Genomic DNA, 18476 nt, shown 5'->3' with positions numbered 1-18476 from the left:
TGCTGTGGTTTCTTTCATTCCTCCCCTCTCCCTTTGCACTGCCTGTGCCAGCAGTGTCAATAGAAAATGCTCAGATCCCCACTGTGATTTTACCTTGACTCCACGTTCTGAACACTTAGATCCCGAGCTTCGCTGTGCAGTCACAACAAACCCTTCTCCCTGAAATGGGCAAGGAAACACTTCAATCCTCTTTGTTCTGTGCAGGCTTGTCATGGAATTACACTGCCTGTGGTGGCAAAGCGTGCACCAACATCAGGCGTAGATGGGGTAATTACAGTGGGAAACTACATCTGCTCATGCTGATGTTTGTCAGTTCTGCTGTAACAGCCATTCAGCGGAGACAAAAATAGAAAGGGAACACTCCCGAGGAAGTGAATTGCATGAGTTGGGTGGCTGCAGCCTTTGCACCACCACGGGAAAGCACCCGGGCAGCAGTTATTCCAATCTGCAAACATGCAAAATAAAGACGTGCAGGGAAGGTGGGTTCCATCAGGGTGCATTTGTATGCCTGGTGAGCCACTCCAAATTATCACAGCAACTATCATCATCATGCAGGATTCTCATACATTTTACATACATTTTAGCTTGCCCTTTTTAGTTCCTTAAAGAATTTAGCCTTGCTTTAGGATCTTTCTATCTTCTTCTACAAACCACATGCTAAAAGCACAAGCCAAGCAGCCACAAAAGAAGATCTTTTTTTCTCCTACTTTTCGCATTAAAATGTAGGCACCTTCCTATTCCATTCCTCTAGCATCACTGACACCTGCTGGCTGTTATTCTTCCCAGGACTGATATAAGCATGGCTTTTTAGTTTCCTTTGTTAGTTCTGCGTGCTTTGTTTTCCCAGCGGAGCAGCTGGGTTATTGTATAAGCAATTCACATCAACACTGGGAGCTGTCCGAATATTACATGCCACCAGGCTTTGGCGAGTAAATATATATGCATACATACACCCAAAAGAGCCAAAAAATCTGTACAGATGGGAGTAGAGAGGTAAGAGAGGTAAAGCTCTGCTGCAGCCATCCTCAGGGATGGCTGGAGGTGAGCCAGTTCTGGTCTGGAAGCTGTGTTATCACAGCATGCCCTGCCTGCTGCTGAGAATTTTTAGCTCTGGCACAGGGCCACGGTGGTATGATTACACGGTTTCCAGACTGGTAATTTTTACCACATCTATCTTGGAACAAAGCTAGTGAGAAACACCAGAAAAAGGGATCAGCAGATGACACCAGTGTCAGCAAAGCCTTTTTCTTAACTGGATTAGGTCAGTGCCCAAGCGCTAAGGGCTACTTACAAAGAAAATCTATAGCGAGTGGAACATGGAAGAGGCAGTAAAACTATCTCTGCGTCCACTATGTGAAGACTGGTATTGCTGCGATTGCAGGAGACATTTAGGAACATGGCATTTGTTTGAACCCTGGGAGTTACCTGTCTGTTCAGAATCAGAAAAATTAGATCAAGTCAATCTTGCTGGTAGGACACTACTATGACAGTTGTGAGAGCTTTCCAGAGGGATGAGGAGTGAAACTCTGACATCACCTTGTGTTCTCTGAGGAAAGACCTGTGAAAAGAAAGCAATCATAGCAACAGGGGTGTCTATCACAGCAGAACCTACTGGATGAAGTGCCAGGCAAAGTTACTGCTTGTAGGGATCACTGGCCCTCTAGCTAGGATGGAGGATCCCTGGTGAGGGATCCAGACAAGCTATATCATACTTTAGCCACTTGCTCATGGAAGAATGATCAAGAATGCAGACAATACAGAATTTAAAAATATATATCAAGTAGTATTATTAAAAACGGAATCTATAAGGCAAGATACAGCCAACCTAACAAGACAGAAGAACATTTATTATGAGCATCTTAAAGAATTTATTCTACTTCCACCAGGAAAAAGCATAGTTTCTTTTATTACTTTGCCTTTATTTGTACACTTCTTTAATTGACTGGAGGGTTGAGTAGAAGTGCAAGATGTGGCTAAAGAAACAATTTCTGAGGAGCATGCACATTAAACCAGGCGGATAGGCTACTGTGGGGCTTCATTTCTCCATGCTTGCACACTTGGTCCCTGAAAAGCAATCATGTGAGAAGGGAGTGCTGTGGCATTCTTAAATAGAAATGAAATACCGGAACAGTTACAAATAGAAAGCAGACCAGAATAGAGAGCCTACACTAAAGCAATTGCCTTGCTAGTCATGAGTAAGAAGGTGAAGTACGAAGTTATGTGAGCTGATGGGAATGAGAAGGCAACAAAGTAGTCCCATCTACCTCAATCATTTCATTCTTCTCTATTGAATTCATTCTGAGTTACTAGATTAGGACTTCAGATATTATGAAAAAAAAAAAAAGAAAAAGAAAAAAAGAAAAGAAAAGAAAAGGATTGTGCTGCTTTATCTTTACGTCATTGTAAATTGCACATAAAGAGAGAAGCTAAGGTTTGGAAGTATTATTTGTTTGTTTGCTTGGTTGGCTTAGTCTGTTTGTTTATGTCCTTAAATAAACAAAATCCACTTGCAGAAAAAAAAAACAACAACCAAAGAAAAACATAATATTGACACTGCTATGTTAACCCTGACCCTAAGATATTTTTTATTTTATGAATGCTAACTGTTTTCTTTGTAGCAATGGTAATGCTGTCTGTCAGCAGCCTTGGGGAAAGATATTAGCAATGATTTCCTACGTGCAATAGCAGTGACATATATATGTTCCAATTGCACTTTAGTGGAAAGGAAAACCTGAAAGAAAAGCTTTGAAATTTTCCCATTTGTCTGAAGAATGGATTGTGCTCTGTGCTTCAAAATTAGAAGTCAGAGGAATGGAAGGCAAGGTATAAATACATACAGCATACTTCCTTGGCTGAAGGGTTAATTTTAGCCAAGTCTAAAAGAAGTCCTGCCAGTATTTCCAGAACAGCTTTCCTACAACCATTTCTTTCCTAATCATCTGGCTTTCAGATCATCCTGATATTAATCGCAGTTGAAGGTAGCAGTTGTGGCCTAGCAGAGTGGCTAGGAAGGTCATTCACTTGCTTTTCTGGCTTCCTTATGAGCACAAAAAGAGGTTATCTTTACTTGGCATGTAAACAGACTAAGCAGCTTTTATTTTTCCTGTAAAGGGCTTAAAACAGATGTGCAGACAGGAGTTGCCATTCTGCAAAAGATTTTGACATTTCAAAATCTGGCTTCATTCTGAATTGGAGGGGAAATAAACCCCACAGTAAATTCCACTTCATCCATCCTTTGCTTCCAGAACCTAAGAAAACATTCTGCTCAGAGTATTTTGAATCCTTTAAGTGTCTGACAGTGCTCATAGCAGAATAATAAAAGGACCTGAAAGGTATATTCCAAAACAAGAACTTTCTTTTAGATATAATTTTAATTCTCTAATTCCACAATTTTACTCTGAAAGGCTGAAGACAACCTGTTTTATATTTCAGTTTCAGGAGGAAGATAACCGATCTTTCTGACAACTCCAGGTTAAATTTTGCTAGTATGTGGTACTGACCATGCAGCATATCAGCATGTGTCTTTAGCTTGCATAAAGAATAAGGCATTAATGAACTTTTTGTTTTTTTAATGAAATAATGAAGTTTTTCCCCACGGTTCAATTTCTGTTCTTTAGATACCTCTTAAAAGACATTATCTCATCCTCACAGGACAGCTTCTAGCTACAGAAAATGTAAAAGCATGCATTACATGTTTAACTGAGGTCAAACTTTGTGATTCCAACTTACAGACACTCACGATACCTGCCATTTTGAAGTTCAAAGTAAATTTAAATGTTATAAAGAAAGAGTTCTTGGCAGTTCTCCAAGCAAAGTGAATTTTTCCTCCCTCAGACCCCTTCCTCCTTTAGGACTCTGAAACAAGCTACCCAGCAAGAAGTTAGCAATAATGAGGAGGATATATGTGATAGCTTGTCATTTCTTTCTGTGTCTGTGCCAGCTGTCCCCTTGGCCATGTGAACTTTGAAGCTAAAACATCCAGTTATTTTTGTCATTGAACTGAACTGGGATCACCTCTGTATACATGCCAAAAATATTCTCCCTTACTGCTCTGAGCCATGGTGTCTGTTTACAATTAATGTGCTACTCACAGACTTAGTGTTTTTATAGTTAGAGACATTGCCTTATTGTAGATAAAGGCATCTAGCCTACCTTAGTTGAAAGAAGAGAGGTGAGCATCATCCGTAGTGATAAAAGAGGAAATGCTGATGCTTTGAAGAAGTGTACTCAGATCAAATTCTGCAGGAGGCAAGCAGTCGTAGCAGTAGTTTGCATGTTCTGCAGCTACTTATTAACAGGGCAGACATTATGCAAATCAGACTTCTCTTGTCAAATGCTGGGTCTCTGCATGAAAGAGAAATAACCACACAGTTTTGAGTTAATAAATGTATAGCTGTGTAATGCTCTGCCAGTTAACAAAATTTAATTTCAGCATTCTTAAATATTTCAGACAGAAAGCACTCTCAAAGTAATGACTGAGTGCTAACTCAGGAGCCCAAGGGGTTCCTATTAGCTAAGAACAGGATGTATTTAACAATAGCTCTCTTCCTTTTTCATCTTTACAAAAATGACAAACAAAGAGACGCATGCTAAAAAGTGACACAACTCAGTACTGGCTCTTTCAATTTCTACCTATGAGAACGACAAAATGACCGGTACACGCAGCTTATCTTTGTACAGAGATCCTGTTTTTCTCCTGGTTTGGGTGGAAGAACTTTGACCTAGATGACAAGGTGACCTCCACCACACTTTCCAACCAGTTACACCTCCTTTTGCTGCCTGCCTCAGGCACCTCACCACCCCTGCCCAGAGCTCAGTTTGCTACTCTACACCCCACATAATCTCGCATGACTCCTCTTGTGAAACCTCAGCCATTAAGTTACCACACAATGTGACAGCAAGATGATTCACTGCCCCACACCATCACATGGTGGCTGTGGTGAGAAGGGAACTCTGGAGGCCCTTTGGTCCATTCCCTGTTCAAGCAGTGTTCTGTGTTACTGGCAGGCCCCTTGTCCTTACATGTAAGCACTATGAAGCAGGCATAAGCGCTGCCAGAGAAGCAAAGTACTCCTTGCATTTAGCAAGGCAACCTGGGCACAACATCTGCAAGAAGCAGGCATGAGCTATGACAGAGTGACCAGTAACTCCTTTATTGACCAGTAACTCCTTTAGTGACTAGTAACTTCCTTAACCACGGAAGGTTTCTAGAGTATTTTCCTAAAGAACAACAAAAGATTGCCTTCCATTGAGGTAAATACAATAATTTTATAAGAATGATTGATCTAGCATACTAGCTCACACATGAAACATAGTGAAATGTCCAAGTGGTGCTGATAATGAGTAGTGTCCCCCAGGTGTACATCCTGGGACCAGTATTCTTTAAAACCTTTATCAGTGATGTAGACAGTAGGATTGAGGGTACCCAAGCTGAGTGGTGCATTTGATACAATAGAAGGAAGGGGTGCTACCCTGAGGGACCTTGATAAACTCAAAAGGTGGGCCCATGTGAACCTAATGAGGTTCAACAAGGCCAAGTGCAAGGTGTTGCATCTGGGTCAGGGCAGTGCAAGATATGTATACAAACTGGGTCAATGATTCCTTGAGATCAGCCCTGCTGAGAGGGACTTAGGAGTCCTGATGGATGAAAAACATTACATGAGCCAGCAGCATGTTCTTGCAGCCTGGAAGTCCAGTGGTATCATGGGCTGCATCACACACCCCAACACAAGAAGTACGTGGAGCTGTTGGAGAGGGTCCAGAAGAAGGCATGAAGATGATCAGAGGGCTGGAGCACCTCTCCTGTGGAGACAGGCTGAGCAAACTGGGCTTGAGCTGCCTGGAAAAGAGAAAGCTCCAGGGAGACTTCATTGCAGCCTCCCAGTACTAGGAGGGAACATTTAAGCAGGAGAGAGAGTGACTTTTTACCCTGATAGACAGTGATGGGACAAGTGAGAGTGTCTTTAAACTAAAAGGCAGAGATTTAGGTTAGATGTCAGGGAAAAATTCCTTAGAGGGTGGTGAGGTGCTGGCACAGCTGTCTAGAGAAGCTGTGGTGCCCCATCCCTGGAGGCGCTCAAGGCCAGGTTGGATGGGGCCCTGGGCAGCCTGAGCTAGTGGGGGGCAGCCCTGCCCACGGCACGGGTTGAGGTGGGTGGGCTTTGAGGCCCCTTCCAGCCCAAGCCATCTTTTGATTCTGTTGTTCTCTGATCTTCTGATTTTCTTATTTTCTGATTCTGTGAAAATGGCACGTGTAAAATGCTGAACAAGTCTCTTCCATGCAGGTAGCATTGCTGCTTAATGCTTACAGAGGGTGGCTACTGTGTATTACCGCCCCTCCTGTGCCTTGCCTGCCACCCCCTTATACTCTCCTTCACCTTTTGAGGAAGGACAGCCCACTTCTTACCTCCCCACGTTGGTTTAGCTGTAACTACACTGGTACAGGAGGGCAACCGGACTGTTCTGCTGTTCTTCTCTGAGAATATACAACAGATAATTTGGTGCGACCTGTAGGGCCCGACCACCACCACCCCCATCCTCCCACTCCCCTCGTATTAAAGCGGCGCTGTCCCCTCAGGGCGGAGCCGGGGGGGAGGGCCGTGCCCTCAGCACCCGGGACAGCAGGCGCGCCCCCGCCGGCCATAACGTTTACTCGACGCGCGTGCCCGGTTGCCATCGCGACGGCTGCGACGCGGTGGCAGCAGCATGTCGGACCTGAGCGAGGAAGAGGCCGAGGAGGAGGCCGAGGCTTACCTGGGGGTCCGGCGGGGAGCGGGGCCTCGGGGCAGGGCGGGGAAGGGAAGAGAGAAGTTATCGCTTGTGGGGGATTTGATACTGTAGGCCCCATGGGGAGACTTCAGGGTGCTGCATGAGTGGGCATGGTAGATGCAGAGGGGGGCTGAGCTATTTTGGCCGGAACCTATTTTCTTCACAAGTCATCCATGCTTCCCAGCGTGGGAGAAGGGAGGAAGCACTTTGTGTGCTGGGATCTGAGGGGAGAGCCTGTGCAGAAGCAGCAGACGCTGGCCAGGCCCTCCTGCATGCTCTGCTTGGAGCAGAGCTGGAGCACCTCTGAGCAAACGTGGCTCCCTAGGCCACGTACTTAGGTTGGATTCAAGCAGGTCTATTGCTCTTAAACAATTTTTCTAATTGCATTTGATTAGGAGTACGATGGTGAGCGCAATTCTGAAGGTGAACGACATGGACGTGGGAAAGCAGAGCTGCCCAATGGTGATACGTATGAGGGTGAATACGAACACAGTCTCAGAAATGGACAGGTGAGACAGTGACCAGACAGTGGCCGTATGCTTGTGTTTCTGCGGTTCTGTGGGTCTCAGCACTGTACTGAAATGAGTAAGAACTGACAAGTCTTCTATCTATACCAAATATCTTTTAGGGGACCTACAGATTTAAAACTGGTGCTTACTACGTTGGAGAATATCTTCAAAATAAAAAGCATGGCCATGGTACTTTTTATTATCCGGATGGATCAAAATATGAAGGTAAAACACTGAACACAGTTGGGAAGATTTCTGTAATTGAAAAGACACGTTTCTCCAACTCCTGGAATGCAAGAAGATGGCAAAGTGGAGATTATTTTAAAAAGATAAATTTGCTATAAGATATTTTCCTGTTATTCCTTTTTTACTATGAGCAGTTTTTTTTTTTTTTTTTTTTTTTTTACTTTATTTATTTATGGGGATTTACTTGGAATATTGTGAGAAGTGTGGTATTTAGTAACAATTTATTCTAGACGTGTCCTTATTTCAAGTGAGGTATTACAAGTCCTGAGAAATGCTAAACATCGTGTCTAATCTGGTGCAATCTTGATAGAAGAGAGTATAATTGCTTATATCTAATCATCTGTATGATGATTAGAATTGCTGTGTTCAGTATAGAATCATATAATTATTTGAGTCAGAAGGGTCCCTTAAAGGTCATGTAGTCCAACTGCAATGAAAAGGGACACCTACAGCTACTTCATGTTGATCAGGGTCCCATCCAGCCTAACCCTGAATGTGTCCAGGGATGAGGCATCCAGCACCTCTCTAGGCAAACTGTTCCAGTGCCTCATCACCGTCATTGTAAAAAATGTCTTCCTTATATACAGTCTAAATCTCTCATTTTTTAGTTTGAAACCATTTACCCTCATGCTGTCACAACAGACCCCGCTACAGAGTCTGTCTCTCACACTATTTCCCTTCTTCCAGAAGAATACCTGAAACTATCTGAATATCAGTTAGGCTTCATGGAACAGTTGTTGTCCCTAAAAAGAGGCAAGAAGGAACCTTCACACTGTGAGATCTAGAAGCACAGAGCAAAAAGAGCAACCCAGTTATTGCTTATTGGATGGTAGCCATCTGTGATGTATTATTTTTTTTAAGTTTGAATAGAATAGCAATTAAGGCACAAAATCTAGCATTGTTTTGCATTTATAAGCACACTGGCTGAAAGGACATTTTTAGCAAATTAACTAAACAAAACAAGTCCTCATTTTGATTTCAAGTGGAGGTGTCACGTGCAGGTAGATGAATAAATATGTGAGGAGAGGGACAGACAGAGAGGGGAGAAAAGAGCAAGGTCTTAGACTAAAGAAGGGTTTGATCAAGAAAAGAGTGAGAGGTGCCCAGAATGAGGTTGGAAGGGAACCAGGGAGAAAGATGATGTCAACCTCTGAGTATAGTTACACATATGACTGTCTTTTTCAAAGTGATCTCAAAATTGTTCTAGAGAGAGAAATGAGGAACTCCTGTTTGTGAAAGCATGTTGAATGATACCTAGGGGTGGGAATTAAAAGGAAACAGTACATAACAGGATATGTCTTAAGCCAGGACTAATATAGTTGACATAACAAATACCACGGGCCTTTGTTTTCATATCGTCTTCTTTGTATTGATTTTATAACTATTGCTTAAGAAGCAACAACTGAGGCAAAAAAACCCATGAAGGCAGTGGAGGTGAATGAACAGGGAACCACGAGACAGAACTTTCAAAGACAGATAACAGAACTTGGAAAATCTGTGTATGGGGAAGCCTTTCCTTGATAACAGAGAACAAAGAAGATAGTATCTGAATAGAGTAAGAAATCCATCTCAAGTGAGAACATTATAACTTTCTTTGCCTCTAACGTAGATGTGTTCATACACTTGTACTCAGATCAGAAGGCGGAAAGTTATTGGATAGTCTTGCATATGGAGCTGCTATCTACCCTGTTGTATCTAACGATGGTTCATCTTGTCTGTCAGAGTTCACATCCATTTGTCAGATGTATAATAAATCATCCTTTTCTTTGCCATTGACTATCAGTACCTCTTTGATATCTTTTTTGATATTAACATTGACATACTTAAACACTGATAGGCAAATCAGATATGCTTAGATTTTAATCAACAAATGTTTCCCATTTACCTGAGATTTTTTGTGTTCAGTGGGAGAGAGCTGGATTTGTTTGTTTCAGCAGTCAGTCATAACGGTGTTGTAGTTTTCCTTCTCTAATGAGGTGTATTCTCCACTCAACTAAATTAATGTATGGTAATTTTACAAACTGACCACTATATCACACGATTAAATATACCACATCTAACTGTGTTATTGATATGTTCTCATTAAAGGAAGCTGGGTAGATGATCAGAGACATGGCTATGGAGAATATACCTATGCAAATGGAGACAGCTATGCTGGAGAATGGTTTAACGACAATAGGTTGGTTTCATTCTTACAGTGATGTTTGAAGTCATTCTCTGTAGCATCACAATATGATGGTTATTTTCAAAGTGTGGCTGATTGCAGCAAATCAAGTGCTACTGGATGGTGTTTGCAATTTAGCCCAACTTGAGCCATTTCAGCCATTAAAAAACATAGTTTTAATACCTTAAGTATAACAATATCCTATGTTCTTCATATTCCATAAGATAGAACAATTTTTTTTTTCTCCCTAGGCATGGACAAGGTACATACATCTATAAAGACACTGGATCTGTGTATGTTGGTGGTTGGGTAAATGGAATCCAGGAAGGAGAAGCAGAGCTTATCCACCTAAATCACAGATATAGGGGCAAGTTTTTGAATGGAACTGTAAGTGTGCTAGAAAATGCTCAATTAATTTGGACGGTTAGCATAAAATTTTCTTAATATGATCTATTTGCACTTAAAATGACAAGCTAGATCCTGTTCTTGTGTAGTATTTCTTGTACCATAAATGTAGCAGATTAAACTGAATTGATCCGCAAGGCAGAAAGCCAAGTGTCTGTAACTTTGCTTTCAAACAGTATTACAGAATTACAGAATGGTTAAGGTTGGAAGAGACCCATAAAGGTCATCCATTCCAAACCCCTTAACAAGCAGGGACACCCAGAACAGGCTGCCCAGTACTGTGTCCAGGTACATTTTGAAGATCTCCAAGGAGGGAGATTTTACAACTCTTCTGGCAACCTCTGCCAGTGCTCCATTACCTTCACAGAACAGAAGTGCTTCCTGGTGTTCAAATGGAGCCTCTTGCGTTCCATTTTGTACGCACTGCCTCTTGTTCTGGCACTATGCACCACTGAAAAGAGCCTCACTCCATCCTCTTTGCACCCTCCCTTCAGATAGTTATAGGCACTGATGGGATTCCTCCTGAGCTTCCTCTTCCTCAGACTGAACAGTCCCAGGTCTCTCAGCCACTCCTCACAGGAAAAGTGCTTCAGTCCATCGTTCATCTTTGTGGCCCTCTGTTGGACTTACACCTGCATGTCCATGTCTGTCTTGTACAGTATTGTTATTGACTAATGTATGAATTTTGTAGTAAAGCATATTTTACATTTATATGTGTAGAATTTCTTAACTTTATAGTTCTACTGACTTCTTTGCATCTCTTTGTGCAGCCTGTAGGTCGTGGCAAATATATCTTTGACATTGGATGTGAACAGCATGGTGAATACATACAGTCAGAGGAGGTAAAAAAAATATTCATGGTGTACTGCATATCAGATAACTCAGTAAATTACTGTTGATTAATATATAAAATACTTTAACATCAGTACATATAGGGTATCCTAGATCTAACCAGTCAAAAAAGGGTGCAAACTTGTGGTTTCTTCAGTACTAAATAAGGTTTCATTCTGCTTTTTTAATTTATCTTCTCAGCTGAGTATGGTTAGACAACTATAAGGTATGATTTTTGCCCTGCTTGCAGACAGGAATGCTTTCTTCTTAAGCTTCAGAAGAATCAGGACCTGCCCATAATATTTTAGGTTTATGTGGTTTTAAACCACACAAGAACATAGATATTTATTTGTAAATTTAACTGACGTTCCACTTTGTTCTGAACAACAGAAAACAAAGAAAATATTTATTATTGTATTTCTGAATTGCTTGATGTTACATCTGCAAAAAGGTAATTTGCAAAAGGTTCTTGTTTTGGAAACATGTCCCATTATTTTTCTGGTCCTGTAAGAAGCTTAGTTTTCACAGCTACTAATTGTAGAAGCAGCTGGGATCAGGGCTTGTTCTTCCTTCTCCTTCACTCATGAACTTTTCTAAGTCTTTCTGCTTAATACAATACAAAATAGCTACCACAATAAGAAATGTATCTTAATATTTTGATTTCAAGAAAATATTCCACAATTTACCTGAGCTTCATACCTCTGATGTCCAATACATTAATTCCCATTATATGCTCATTAAAAATTCTCTAATACAACATTTGTTTCATGATGTAATTTCACTGAGTTTCAACTCTCTTCTACTGTATGCATTTTACCTTTTCCAAAATTCACTTTTTTATTTTTCTGTCTCTCTACGTTGGATCTGTAATTTTTTATCAGTGGTATTTGGCTATTATTTTAAAAAAATGAACAATATTCCTTTGAAAGAAATGATGCTTGAATAAGTCCCTCTCAGCTGTTCTGTTCGAGGGAGAGACAAAGCTTTATCTTTAAGTAAGAAAACTGGCAAGCATAGATCAGCAGTGTTGGTCAGCCAGCTTCAATACAGTTCAAAGCATAGTTTTCTTGCAAGATTTGCTGTTGAATTTCCTCCTCCTGTCAGTGCTTTAAAAGGCAGTCATGTTGCCATTCGAGCCCAGGTCAAGAGCTTTTAATACACAAAATCATCATCTTAACTACTCCTTTAATACTTATAAGAAGACATCCTGGATGTTGAGAGTTGTCTTTCAGGAAAAAGGGGAGGAAGAAGAAGAAGAGGAGGAGCCCTCTTCACTTGCTGCGCCAAAGTGGAAAGCAACAGAAATTACTAAATTAATACAATGGGTGCCCAACGTGGAAGAAGCACCTTCTCCCAGTAAAGGGCCCCCAGCAGCAGCAGCAGAGGCAGCAGCAGCAGAGGCAGAGGCAGCAGAGGCAGCAGCAGCAAATGGAGCAGTGGAAGAAACAGCAGCAGATGAAAAAGACAAAATGCAAACAAATGCAGGTTTGTTCTGATGGACATCTAGAAACCCTGTGTTTTGACTATCCTGTGAAACTATGTTTTTTGTATTTAATATCGAGTACTGTGAGAGGGATTTTTTTTCTCATACTTTCTACCCTATGCTTAATATTGGGGATTTCCGGGCCTGTTTGTAAATGTGACAGTATATATACGCATCTGTTCTACCTCAGATAGCATAATAAGATACAACTATCTTGGGAAGCCTGTGCATCATTTTAGTCTATATGTCATCACCTCTTATACAAACTTGATTATAAATTGTTGCAAAAATATGTGTGGTTTTTCTCATGTGAGTAAAGTTTTTGGAGTTCAGTCAGTTTTTAGTTGCGGTATGAAAACAATGACTGAGTGCAAATTTGTAAAAATTAATTTTCTTCAGAATTTCTAATTTCTCATATTTCAGGCACTGATGAATCTCCTGAGGATAGGGATGACGAGCCTTCTCTTCATAAAGTATCCAGTGAAGTTTTTAGCCCAACAAAGGATGCAGAAGAAGAAGATGAGGAAATAAGGAAAGAAGGAAACGAAGAAGGAGAAGAGTACCAAGGTGAGGAATGATGGACATGTCCTTGTTCTTCCATCTACAGTCGGGTTTGGAAATGATGCATGTCAATTGGCTGCTACTGGGATGCCCATTATCAGGCTGAAGAAAACATGGGAACTCTACCTTTTGTCATGGGATAGAGCTTCTCTGAAGCTGTAAACTGGTTTTAAGTAGGCAAATTCATGTATTTAACAGTACGAATCAGTAATAGTGCAGTGCAGCATTACCTGTGCAATACAGAGTTGACAGCACTTGAAGAGCTGAGTTTAAAAGTGATCACATTTGAAAGCTTCCTTTTGTACAAACATGAGAGAGTAGCCTGGGGAATTCAGATATTTTTGAGCACATGATTTTTTTATTGCGAATAGAGCTGTATGTTCTTGTCCTCTCAAGTTAAATAAGAAACAAGTCTTAGGCATTGTTATACACTATGATTTGGAGAGACAAAGGCTAGGATCTCATTGATTGTTCCTCTTAAAAGGCAAAGAGCTTTGAAATTTGGATGCTCAGGTTTTCCTCCAGGTAGTTCGGAAGCCTGTTTTTATAGAAAATTACAAAAAGGCAACATAAAAGGAAGCATCTGTGTTTACCCATACATAACTTATAAGCCTCCATTCAACTGTGTTTTTTGCATTTGTTAAATGTTAACATTTACAAACTCCTAATGTAGGGAAACATTAGATAAATTTCTCCATCTGTAGTCAACACATTTTATAATAAATCAAAGCAAAACACTATCTGTAGCCATCAGAAAGACTGTAAAAAAATCTTGAAAATTGCATGGGTATAACATAAACATTAAGGGCAAGTCTTGGAATTCTGTTAATTAATTTGCTCTCATTTTTCACTCATCACCTCTGAAGGTAATCTCTTGCTTTAGGCGCAGACTAGCCAATGAGCTGATCAGGTGTATACGACTGACATCTTACAGGATCCCTCAGCTGGGATCAGATCCAGCAGAAATTGAAGCAGGCTTCCTGCATTGCTCTGCTTTGGACTTGGCAAGAGTTCATTGAGCTTGATTTGTCTCAAAGTCTGCTGGACTCAAATTATTTTTTATTGAACTTGATTCTAACAGATTTTCTGGCCTAGTACAGTAAAGTAGATCTGGTATCCTCATTGTTTTTTTTTAATTATTATTAGTATTATTTTTTTAAGGGCAAATGAATCCACGCATCTGTCAGAGATTGTATAAATGAATATTCTAATGAGTGAGAACACAGAAATGCAATAGGTGTTTTTTGAAGGTCTTTTAAGTTCTTTAGTTCTAGAATCAAAGATCTGGATTTTCCAAATTTTTCAGCATAATACTGTCATAATTAATTAGCAATATGTTGTTCCCCTTGTCTTTATATTTATCAAGGCTAAATTACAGTTAGAGGAAGTGATTTGAAAATACGTGAACTGTGACGAGCGGATGTAGCAAAATCTGATTTCTTGCAGGTTTATATTCTCTGTCCTGTGACCATTATTTTTACCACATAGCAATTCCATCCTTCTAACTCCATGTTTCTATGAAACTCCTCTAAATAAGAGATGTTCTTTAGCTATTCCCAAGTTACTTATGGACTGGCTGGCGGTCAGCTGTGTGTGTGTACAGAGTCTGTCTGGCAGCTAAGAAGCAATTTATGTCAGTTAAGTTCAAGAATTGGCAGGAAAGGACAGTAGGAAGGAGGACTGGGGTAGACAGCATGATTCTGGAATTATGTTTTAGGCTACTAGAATTGCTTACCAGTATTTTATTATAAAATTTATTTCCGTTTTCTGTTTATTTTTTAAAAACTTTGCCTCCACAGGAACTGCTCATTTAGAAGATGAGGAGGAATCAGAGGAAGCAGAGTAATTGGATACAACTAAAGACAAATACAGGCAGAAAGGGAAATTGCAGAGTAAATCATTATTTAAGGTAAACCTGCAATATTGTTATTCACATCTTTGTTATTTTTTGAATAAACATTTCTGTCACTGTTCTGTCTGGAATTTGCCTCTTGAAAACTTCTACAATCCCAGAGTGTGCCATCTCAGGACCATTTTATTCCATAGTGGCAGGCAGTTGTTGAATTCAGTATGGAATAATTCTGAATCTATAAAGTTGAGTCTTCGCGCATTTATGGAATCAAAGTTTTGAAACACTTGGCATGATAGTTCTAAAGTAGAACACATATGCATCCAATAACTGACTGGACCACTTGTGCCTGTGGTAAGTAGGTGGCTCTTGGTGATCTGTGTTCATTTCTTCTCAGGAAGATAGATGATTTTCAAACCTGATATATATGTCAGTATTGCCCAAAACTTCAGAACTTTATATCCATCTTGGGAGTTAGTTAACATGCTGGAATGTGGTCTTAAAATCATTTACATTGGAAGTGAACTCAACAACTCCAGCTCTGTCTGTATCCACCATCACTGGACCACGAAGTATAGGGCCACATTACTTACTTACTGTAAGCTGTTATCACTGTTCTCCAAGATACCAAGCTTAAATCTCTCCTTACCTGATTTGCAAACCCATTAGCAGAGATACTGTTATTCCACTTTGTTAAATGGCTTCTGTACTTCCTTTTTCCTCCAAGACTGACCCATGGTGATGAAAGTCGAAGCACTACCTCTAGCAACAGCCATATTACCAGCTGTTAATCTCCAGGATTGCATCTCCTCCTACTTGGCCTCTTCTAATTGAGGATGAAGGAGATACCCTGTGGGTTCCCATGTCCTTTGCTAGAATCCTGTAGTTACTCTTATTTGGCTCCAGGTCTCCCTCAGTAGTATAACTGATAGTCACACCGATGAGCAAACAAGGAGGTAATGATCACTGGACAAGATGAATTTTGGCCATGCTTCTACAATACCCACAATCTGGTCACTTGTCAAGCAGCAAACCTTCCATGACAGCATATCTGGTACACAGACAAGTGTCTCTATCCCCTACAGGAGAGGACCTCCAGCTGCTAATATTTGCTACTTCTTTTTAGTGTTGATGCTTCATCTGGGGCCAGTTAGCTTGGAAGCCTCCCTTTACAGTCTCTGTTCCCCTCCCATGGCTATTGGGCCTCAATACCAACTCTCTACATCCTGGTCTGAGAAAGAATGGTGGAACATTTCTCCTGCTGCCAGAAGTTATGAACTTTAACAAACTCCCTCAGGGGAGAATACTTCCAACACTCCATCCAGTGCTGCCCCTGGCCATCCCCTCAACCTCACAAGTCAGGCTTTTGCCTCTACAGAGACCCCACTGATACCTCATTTGCCCTCCTTACTGATACACAGTCTGCACGCCTCCTACAGGTCCTTTATGCGATCATGCATCTTCTAAATCACTACACAGAGCCTCACCAGTAGACACCAACTCAGATCATGGATACAACATTACCCTGCCCAATCCAAGTCTAGACTGATGCTACTGATATGTCAAGGGTATGTACTTTCTCTTTTGGTGGCAGAGGTCAGGCCCAGTAGCTCATGAGCATTGGTGAGCACAGTCCCACACTGACTGGAGGAAAGTTTCTGTCTTCCCTCAGCACCCAAACAGTACCTCCTCCTCAGCCCCCCAAAAACAAATCAAACTAAAAGACAACAACAACAACAACAAACAAAAACAAAAAAAAACCCACCACTACAAAAAAACAAAAACAAAAACAAACAAACAAACAAAAACCAACCATCAATCCCTAATGAGCAGGAACCTGGAAGAGAGCTACCAGGAGATTTCAGCTGAAAAAGGCCTCTAGAATCTACCAGAATCGAATCAAATGGCATTCTAAAAGTAGTAAGTTAAAAGTAAAGAGCAAGGTAGAGCTGCACAAAATACTGTGCAACCAGTGTATGCTACAGACATATATTTTCCACTTCTTCAGATGGAAAAAAAAAAGCTGCTCTGAAACATTATGTTCCTGATAATGTATAAACAATACCTTAATCATTAACAGATGCATCTGTTTAATTGACTTTCTTACACTGCTGAGAATACTGGTATGAATGTTGATGGACTTGGAGTTTGAGACAGAATGTTGCAGGCCTGCAGCAGTTTGATTTTGAAGAAAGGTAACTGGTTTGGGCCTGATTAGGGTAAGAGATGTTGAGCTGTCATGGCTGAAACAGGACTTGAATTTGTTTTATTCATAAATTTTAGTTTGGGGGAAATAAAGGAAAACTTTTAACAAGTTCCTTTTCTCTACAACTCAACAGCTCCAGCAAAGGTATGCCAAGAAGTTTAAGCTAGTGATAAATATGGATTAAGAGAAAATGGGGGTAGTGAGGTGAGTCACACAAAATAAATAGAGTTTATTACTTCTTCCTGGAATGTTTCTCCTATCAGAAATGTCATAGTGAGAAATTTCCCATGCAATTTTTTTTTTTTTTTTGGCAATTTCTTGTCACGTCATTGTGACTTCAGTAAGCATTTTTAGAGGTGATTGTCTTTTCCTCCTTTGGCTTTGTTTGGTGAAGAGAAGTGCTGTGTTATTACAATAGCTTGATCAAAGCATACTTGGCTTAGTAATTTTTTATTTTTTATAAAAACTTACAAATCATTAGTTTACCAGCTGTTTACTCACCATATTTTACTGTAGATTTGAGAAACATCAACATAACGTATTTCCCAGTTCAATTCCATCTAGAGGTAATCTTCAGTTCAAGAAGAGTTAATTCTGGGAAGATTTAGGAAACTACCTTTTCCCCTTCAGCACCCAGTGCTGTACTCTTTGTTAGTACATTAGTGACCTCCAGTGGCAAAGCTGAGAAAAGTGCAAACTGTCTAGAATACAGCTAATAACAGGTGGAAGCCTCTATGCGTTAGAAGGGGCTCCTGAGATGATGGTTTACTCCTTTGGGAAACCAATGCTTTTGTAGAAGGCGGCATTTCATTTCACTGTAACTTTCAAAAATACCCTAAGGATAAGTTGTAAACTCATTAATAGTAATTTCTTCATCCCTATTTTGGAGAGAAACGCCCAACCGAAAGTTGTTGCACTGAGGCGTGCTATTCCCTCTCATCCTTCTGCCTCTTCACTTTTCAGCAAAGAAGAAAGACAATAGTAGTCATGTTTGAGACCTGAATAATGTGCTGAGTATAAGAATCAGAAAACCCAGTCGTATTTCACTTGCAGAGCTGTATCTTCCCCAGAGATATGATTCTTTTCACAGTGAAGAAGGAAGCTCACCAAGAGAGCTCACTGCAGCTAAAAAGGCACCTGGAGTTCTCAAGTTCATCTCACGCCAGGAAAGTCTGGAGCGTACCTACCTGTCCCTGAAAGTGCAACTATTTTAAACTCCTTCAGAGAGATGCCTATTTTACATTCACAGATGGGGAGGAAAAAAAATTTATATATATGTGTATATATATATAAATCAATCAAACAAACAAAAAGACACAACACACCAAGCCATTCAATTTCTCCTTTTTCATCCACTTCATCCAGAGGAAATTCAAGTCATTTTCCAGCATGCTACGTTCTATAGACACAAGTTATAGGAAATATACTTTCTGCCTAATTTTATAAATCCTAAC

At 40.5% G+C, this 18476-nt stretch overlaps 2 protein-coding genes across 5 annotated transcripts in view; one reads left to right on the top strand and one right to left on the bottom strand.

Moving 5' to 3' along the window:
• SLC37A1 (solute carrier family 37 member 1) overlaps window positions 1-4207 on the bottom strand; it is a 46114-nt gene extending 41907 nt beyond the window's left edge. For 3 of the 4 annotated variants that reach the window (XR_005841817.2, XM_015300966.4, XM_025145571.3), the window contains exon 1: window positions 94-254. The gene's annotated coding sequence lies outside the window, so the exon portion shown is untranslated. Of the gene's footprint in view, window positions 1-93; window positions 255-1425; window positions 1559-4152 lie in introns of those variants that run through there. The other variant, XM_015300972.4, reaches the window with a different exon arrangement.
• Window positions 4208-6674: 2467 nt separating this feature from the next.
• RSPH1 (radial spoke head 1 homolog) lies at window positions 6675-14938 on the top strand. The gene is made up of 9 exons (XM_416745.8): window positions 6675-6759; window positions 7164-7277; window positions 7397-7502; window positions 9612-9702; window positions 9939-10074; window positions 10863-10934; window positions 12156-12408; window positions 12830-12973; window positions 14767-14938. The coding sequence occupies exons 1-9, from the start codon at window positions 6706-6708 to the stop codon at window positions 14811-14813; spliced, it is 1017 nt and encodes a 338-aa protein (XP_416745.2). The 5' UTR covers window positions 6675-6705; the 3' UTR covers window positions 14814-14938.
• The last annotated feature ends 3538 nt before the right edge of the window (window positions 14939-18476 follow it).

The sequence above is a fragment of the Gallus gallus genome, chromosome 1 (assembly GCF_016699485.2).
Source record: "Gallus gallus isolate bGalGal1 chromosome 1, bGalGal1.mat.broiler.GRCg7b, whole genome shotgun sequence".
In the NCBI taxonomy this organism is placed as follows: Eukaryota; Metazoa; Chordata; class Aves; order Galliformes; family Phasianidae; genus Gallus; species Gallus gallus.
The sequence above is the reverse complement of the archived record's forward strand: the minus strand, read 5'-3'. Positions and strand labels throughout refer to the sequence as shown.